The sequence below is a fragment of the Muntiacus reevesi genome, chromosome 12, assembly GCF_963930625.1.
Source record: "Muntiacus reevesi chromosome 12, mMunRee1.1, whole genome shotgun sequence".
NCBI classification, from domain to species: Eukaryota; Metazoa; Chordata; class Mammalia; order Artiodactyla; family Cervidae; genus Muntiacus; species Muntiacus reevesi.
The window spans coordinates 55,043,220-55,051,131 of NC_089260.1; the positions used below are offsets into that span (position 1 = coordinate 55,043,220).

The 7,912-nt window shown below is 50.2% G+C and overlaps 1 protein-coding gene across 1 annotated transcript; it reads left to right on the top strand.

Moving 5' to 3' along the window:
- The first annotated feature begins 2,932 nt into the window (after window positions 1-2,932).
- PENK (proenkephalin) lies at window positions 2,933-7,684 on the top strand. The gene is made up of 3 exons (XM_065903445.1): window positions 2,933-3,062; window positions 3,505-3,645; window positions 6,808-7,684. The coding sequence occupies exons 2-3, from the start codon at window positions 3,508-3,510 to the stop codon at window positions 7,459-7,461; spliced, it is 792 nt and encodes a 263-aa protein (XP_065759517.1). The 5' UTR covers window positions 2,933-3,062; window positions 3,505-3,507; the 3' UTR covers window positions 7,462-7,684.
- The last annotated feature ends 228 nt before the right edge of the window (window positions 7,685-7,912 follow it).

Below are 7,912 nucleotides of genomic sequence, written 5' to 3' on the forward strand. Positions count from 1 at the left end.
ATTCTCTGGGTTAGCTGCTTTAAGAGAAAGTTCTCTTCTCTTTTTTTGAGTCTGATTACAAGGGCAGCTTTTCCCCAGAAGATAGCTGCAAAAATCTACTAGTTCCTGAAACATTTAAAGGATCATGAAAAGATTAATCCTTTGCAACCCGCTATCAACTGTTCAAATACAAAGAAATGAACACAGAAATGCATGACCTGTGGTCTCAGGGTAGACAAGGAGAAGATGGTAGGAAGAGATCCGGGCTGATTGGGGCACGAAAATAGACCCACCTGTCCCCACCTCATTCCTTCCCTCAGTCGGTCAACACACATTTCATTCAGCACCGTCTACACCCCAAGTACCCAGGCAGGTGCTGGGGCACTCAATGCCCTGCCCTCCTCCTAGGGAATGGCGTCTCTTTCCTTTCCTCTCTCTCCTGACATTTTAAAAGCCTCAGAGAGGACTGCCCTGGTTGCACAGTGGTTAAGAATCCACCTTCCAGTTCGGAAGGTTCAATCCCTGGTCCCAGAAGATCCCACATGCCTGGTAACAACTACTGAGCCACAGTACTGTAGCACCCACAGCCCTCGCTCTGCAACAAAAGCAGCCCCGGCATGGTGCAACAAGAGAAAGCCAGTGCAACAAAAATACATAAAAATATACATAAATATGCAGATGCACCAAGAGAAACTAACTCAGAGCAAACAGTAATTGTTCCAACTGAAACAAACTGCGCCTGAGAGTGTGGTGGGATTCTCCCTAGAGACATGGTTCTGCCTGGTTATGTCTGGGTCGGTCATTTGGATGCTCGGAGCCTCGGTTTCCCATCTACAGAATAAAGGTTGGAATAACTTATCCCCAAGTCCCCTTTCAGACTTCAGCTACTTTTCCAAGATTCCAAGAGGCCTTTGGGGGAATGCACCACATAGTGCAGTCATTCACACCAGGATCTCAGCCTCCAGGCTCCCGTTACGAGTTTCAAGTCTGTTCCTGAGTGATCCCAGGTACGCCTGTGATAAGATACAGCAAGTATTCTCTCCTCTTAGGCCTGGATTGTCCGTGCAATCCTTTCGCACTGAGCACTGCTGTGTAGTTGCTGCCTTTCCAAACCCCAGGCAGCAGGGGGAACCCTCGTTCCTACTGGGTGAGTGGCTGAAGACCTCACCAGCTCTCCACCAGCGTCCCTGTGAAAAACCTAAAACGTCTTGCTTTTCTGGCTAGATGTCAATCTGGCTCCTTCGGGCTGTCTGGAGCGTTCTGTCGCCGCAGCCCCGCGCTCCGCTTTCCCGCCCGGTGCGGGGCCGCGGCTGCCCAGGAGGCAGGCGGGGCGCGATGCTGCTTCGCGGGCACTCGTGTGCGTGTCCGCGGCTGGCGCCCCAGGACTCTTCCCCGATGCCCAGACCTACGCAGGAGAGCGCTGCCCTCTAGTGACCAGAGTGAGAGACGCAACGCCGCCCGAGCTCGGAAGAGCCCTGTGGCGGCTGGTCCACGCAAAGGTCTAAAGGCAGAAGGCGCTTTGGCTGGGAAAGCGCTGGGATTCTTTCTCCGTCTGCCAGCTTTGGGACTCTGTGATTTCCCTCTAGGACCAGGATTGATAGATAGGTACATGGATGGATGGAAGATGCGTGGATGGATGGATGATGGAAGATGGGTGGGTGAATGGATGGATGGATGGAAGATGGATGAATGGATGATGGATGGATGGAAGGATGGATGGTTGATGGATGGATGGATACGTAAACAATAAACGAAAGACATGTTAATGATAGACAACCTAAAGGCACATGCATGTCAGAATTAGAAGCACGTTCTTAAGGCTTGCTAAGGCTAAGTGCTTTGGGCCATTATTTCATTTGTGTCTCTCCGGAACCCTATAGATAGCCTCCGGCCCTATTTTTTCCCATTACTTCTGTCCCTATTTTCCATATGTGGAAACTGACAAGGTAAACGGTTGCATCTTGGCAACGTTCCGCAGACCCAAGATGGCGAGCGGGCCTCAGTTGACAGACAGCCCGCGCCTCTGCCATTGGGGTTCTGCCCCCTCCCCGCCAAGCCGCGGTGCGCGCCCCAAGCGCGGGACGCCCTGGACACCCAGTCCTCCCACCTCGCTCTCTCGCCACCACAGTCCCAGCTTTTCCCCAGAAGATAACTGCAAAAAATCTACTAGTTCCTGAAATGGATGGTCCTGGGACCATCCCAACCCCGTGCCCCCTCTCACTAGCCTAAATCCCCCAGGACACCTCTGGGCTGACGGAAAGTCGTTCCCGAAGCGTGGGAAGTTAACCGCGTGCGCGCTTGGCAAGGGGCGGGGGGTTCTCACTAACACAAAAACGGAAAGCGCCCTCCGGAGATTTTAAGATTCCCGGAAAGTTTCAGTCATTCCCTTAACCATTAACTGAGCGCCTACTACGCGCCTGACTGTCAGCAAGAAGTCTAGAGTGTTGGGAACAGACGGGAGGACAAGTGACGACATTCCGGACGGCTGTGCCGGATGCCCACCCAGACAGCGGGGGCGCTCTAGGAGGAGGCGGGGGCGGGGTAATCTCAGCACTTACTCCTAGGGTCTCCAGCACATTCCAGAATCTAAATCAGTCTATCTACCCGCTAAGCCCCACCTGGGCTCTGCTGTTAAGCGCGATCCCCGGGGAGGGCAATTGCGATGACTTTACGCGGGGGGACTTGATCTCATCGCACCCTCTCCCCAACTTTCCTAACTGCCTCGGTGTGTCACCCGGCCGAGGGGTGCGCCGCCACGCGGGTACCCCCGCCCCGGCCCGGACCCCTCTTCCGGCGGGGGCGGTGCGCGGCCGGCGTAGGGCCTGCGTCAGCGACAGCCCGCCGGCGATTGGGGCGCGCTCGCCTCCTGCGCTCCGGGGCGAATTATAAAGTGGCTCCTGCCGCCGCAGCCTGGACGGCGAGGGAGGCTGGCGAGGCCGAAGATCCGTCTCTGCGCTGCAGCCGCGGCGACGCCGAGGACCGCGACGGTGAGGTCCGCCCGCTTTCCTGGCTTTCTCCACCTACCGAGAGTCGCCTCGGACCCGGTTTCCCCGACCGACCTGCGTGCCCAGAACAGCAGCAACGTGAGTGAACTCGGCCGAAGCCCACCTTGCTGCGTGGGTTTGGGGCCCTCAGCCAGCTGCGTTTTATTCCTCGTTGCCTTGCATGGGGTCCCCCAACTTTCTTCCGCTCCTTGTATGTGACCCGGGTAAATGTCGCCACTCCCCGGGCTCCCGGGCTCTCGAATTTGGTCTCCATAGTCTCCCCCAGAATCCTGCCTTGCAGAGAGCCAGTGCCTGGGGCCGCCGCAGGCTCCGGGCCACAGGGACCACTCGGGAACCGCGAGGAGATCAGAGAGGTCCTCCGGGCGGGCGGGCGTGGGTGGGCTGGGCAAGAAAGAGGGTCCCGCGAGCTCTGGTTCGATGAAGCACCCTCACCCCAGTTGCGGCTGCCCGGCTCGGAGTCCTCCCCAGGGCCCCGCTGGGCGCGCGGACAGGCTCGGAGCTCTGTGCGCTTGCCCCGCAGCCCATGGCGCGGTTCCTGGGACTCTGCACTTGGCTGCTGGCGCTCAGCCCCGGGCTCCTGGCGACCGTGCGGGCGGAATGCAGCCAGGACTGCGCCACGTGCAGCTACCGCTTGGCGCTCTCGACCGGCCTCAACCCGCTGGTGAGTGTTCCGCGCTGTGCGGGAGCAGCTAACCCGGACCCTGCGCGCGCAGCCCGGGGCCGCCGTGCTCACAATCGGCGCCGACCCCAGCTGGCCCAGGTGTCCCGACTGCTCCCCGAACGCTGACCGCGGCCCCGCTTTGGCTCTGAGTTTCGGGTCCCCGCGACTAGCCAGGGACCGAAAAGGGTGGCGGTGTCGCCGCGCAAACCTTGTTCGTTTTCACCCCGGGGAGGCGGGCGCCCCGCTGGTGCTCTCTGGCTCTCTCTCTCTCTCTTCAGGACCTCGGAGAGCACCAGCTGTCCCCTCACCTGCCCCAGGGAAGAAGCTCAGCCACCCACCTGCTCACATAGCCCACCTAGGGCCCCTTCCGCACACAAGCATCTGCCCATCCTTCCCACAAATAACAGTGATTTTTTTTTTCAGTGATAATCCCGCCGTCTTTCTTTGAATTTCATTTCTCTAGCCCTTTTAACCTCAGATCTCTCAGACCATGATCCTCACTTGGGGGTGCGGGGGGAGCGGGGACGGGCCGGTGCGGATAAAGGGAGGAGAGGCAGGGAGAATGCAGTGGACAGGAGAGAGGGGTCGGCGACTGTTCTACAGGTGAGTTCCCCTGGAATTCAACTTCTGTCCTGCCTAGAAGGTACTATTGTTAATAGTACATTTTATTATTTAAACTAGTAAGACAACAGTTTAATTTGGCTGTGAAAGGGGTACAGGAGAGGTGGCCGAGTCCAAAGAGGTGGCCTGTGATGCAAAGATAAATTATACAGGGGCTTGGTGTTGTCGGGGGAAGGGAATCTAAATTCAAAAGAACTGTCATTCTAATAATGGTAATCCGATGCTCCTAAATCACTCTTGCTGCCCCTGCTGACTCAGAATCGCTGAAGTGGGGGCCCAGGAAGCTTCATTTTAACTAGCTCCCCCAAGGGTTCCTTTGCATTGTCTTCTCAATTTGTTGAGATTCTGTGATGACTTAAAAAGTTGGGCAGACATTATAGAGAGTGAAGTGAGCCAGAAAGATAAATACCAATACAGTATACTAACGCATATATATGGAATTTAGAAAGATGATAACGATAATCCTATATGCAAGACAGAAAAAGAGACACAGATGTATAGAATAGACTTTTGGACTCTATGGGAGAAGGCAAGGGTGGGATGATCTGAGAGAACAGCATCGAAACATGTATATTATCAAGTGTGAAACAGATCGCCAGTCCAGGTTGGATGCATGAGACAAGTGCTCAGGGCTGGTGCACTGGGAAGACCCAGAGGGATGGGATGGAGAGGGAGGTGGGAGGGGGGTTCAGGATGGGGAACACATGTAAATCCATGGCTGATTCATGTCAATGTATGGCAAAAACCACTACAATATTGTAAAGTAATTAGCCTCCAACTAATAAAAATAATTGGGAAAAAAAAAGTTGGGCAGAGAATATGCGTTAATCCAAAGAGTCAAGTGCCTCTCCAGACCTCCTGAAGCAATGCTGTTACCTAGATGCACAAAACAGGGACAATCAGTAAGGGAAGGATTCTACAGAACCCAAGACAGTATGTTTCAGGTTAAATGTTTGTTTGTTCTATTTGGATTGTGCTATCCTCTCCATTTGGCAAATAGGGCTTTATATTTAAACTCTGAGAAAAAATATTGCACCTTTAGTAGAGGTGACAATCCCCTGCTTGCATATTTTTCTTTCTGATTTGTGTTTTACTGATTGGTTTTCTCTTGGGACTTGCATACAAGATAGTTATTTTGTCTATGACAAATGGCTTGTTAACCACTATGTTAGAGTTACAGCAGCTCTGGAATTTTAATTTGGATGAAAAAGACAAATAAAAAAAAACAGAAAAAGAAAAGACATATGAGAAATAAGCTTTCCTAGCTAGAACTATGTAGTAAAATCAAGTTACAAATATTTGTGGAATTTGCACCATGTGAAAGACACTTGCACTTCATTCTATGATGGATTTAAAAAAAAAAAAAAAAGAGCAGCCATGCCATGACTGATGTCCAAACTGAATTTACTCTCCAACACAGAGTATGATAAATAATGCAAAAAAATGTATAGATGACTGGAGGAGTTTAGGCTTCCAAGGTGGCTCAGTGGATTTACCTTCCCAGTGACAGGAAAATCACCTGCCAATGCAGGAGATGCAGTTTCAATCCCTGGGTCAGGAAGATCCCCTGGAGGAGGAAATGGCAACCCACTCCAGTATTCTTGCCTGGGAAATCTCATGGACAGAGGAGCCTGGTGGGTTACAGTTCATGGGGTTGCAAAGAGTCCGACATGACTGAGCACGCGAGAGAGAGAGGCTGTAAGATATAAATTAGCATCACTTCTGTACTAATGACTGTGCTATTCTAATTATTTGCCATTATTTGTCTTAAGGAATGCCAATATTAAAATAGCCTTTGGTAATGGTATACAAAATATTCAACATAAATTTTTGGCAAATAGATTGTTTAAATTTCATTTAGGATGGAAATAGTTTTGAAACCTGAACATCTTGAATTTTTAATAATGGTTAGCTTTCTTAATCTGAGATCAAAAATAAAACAGGACCATTATTTTAATTAGATCTGTATATTTTTATATGTGCATGTATTTAATTTTCTTAGACACAAAACTTAAATAATTAGTAAGAGCTGATTAACTATATACCAGAATTTTGTTGCACTAATAAAATGCTTGTTTTCATTGTGAAAAATAATATGCATATATTTCATATTAAGTAATCTACCAATATATTTTAAATCTCAATAAAGGGTCTAGTTTTTATGTTTAAGTCAAGGATTAGTAACTGAGTTCTATAAGTAGAACCATAAAAAAACTGAAATGCTAAGAAAAATATAGGTTAAAATTGGGTGGGAAAACATCTTTACAATATTGCAATAATACAGCATATACAATCTGTTCAAATTCAAAGACAAATTCAAATTTGATTCAGTTAGTTCTCCACAATCTCCCCTTCTGATTTTCCTTTGATCTGCCTGTTCAGTACAAAAAGTTATAAGAAAAATGAGATTATTAGGTGGGAGTTTCTTCATCAAAGCAAGCATAGAGTGGTCCGGTGGGGCGGGAGGGAGGGTAGGGAAATGTGTTTACTGAATGAAATCAGAAAAGCCTCTTCTGTCATTAAATCGGATTCTTTCCCCAGGCTTGCACTCTGGAATGTGAGGGGAAACTGCCTTCTCTCAAGACCTGGGAAACCTGCAAGGAGCTTCTGCAGCTGACCAAACTAGAGCTTCCTCCGGATGCCACCAGCACCCTCAGCAAACAGGAGGAGAGCCACCTGCTTGCCAAGAAGTATGGGGGCTTCATGAAGCGGTATGGGGGCTTCATGAAGAAAATGGATGAGCTATACCCCCTGGAAGCGGAGGAAGAGGCAAATGGAGGTGAGGTCCTTGGCAAGAGATACGGGGGCTTCATGAAGAAGGACGCAGAGGAAGATGACGGCCTGGGCAACTCCTCTGACCTGCTCAAGGAGCTGCTGGGAGCGGGGGACCAGAGAGAGGGGAGCCTCCACCAGGAGGGCAGTGATGCTGAAGACGTGAGCAAGAGATACGGGGGCTTCATGAGAGGCTTAAAGAGAAGCCCCCACCTGGAAGATGAAACCAAAGAGCTGCAGAAGCGATATGGGGGTTTCATGAGAAGAGTGGGTCGTCCGGAGTGGTGGATGGACTACCAGAAAAGATACGGTGGCTTCCTCAAGCGCTTCGCTGAGCCCCTGCCCTCCGAGGAAGAAGGCGAAAGTTACTCCAAGGAAGTTCCTGAAATGGAAAAAAGATATGGAGGATTTATGAGATTTTAAGCCCCTTTCCCATCAGTGACCTGAAGCCCCAGCAAACCTTCCTCCACCCCTAGTGAGAGACTGCTGCACTGGTGTGTTGTGTTGTCCCGTGTCGCTTGCATTATATAGTTGACTTCAGAGTCCAGATAATTAACTATACAACCTGAAAGCTGTGTGATTCCAGGTTCTGTGTTCTGAGAATCTTTAAGCTTTTAAATATTGGTCTGTTGCAGCTGTCTTGTTTTCATGCTCAGTTTTTGTTATCACTTTGTCCTTTATTTTTGACACAATGCCAATAAATGCCTAGTTGTGTGTAGATATAATAAACCCATTACCCCAACTGCATAACATTCTTAAGTTTCTTCTCCTTCAGAGGTCTCATTTGCCCTTCAGTTTCCCCAGCAAATTGCAAACTCAGAGACAGTGAAACCATCTGATTTTGACAGAAGCATTACTGGTTCCCTCCTCTTCC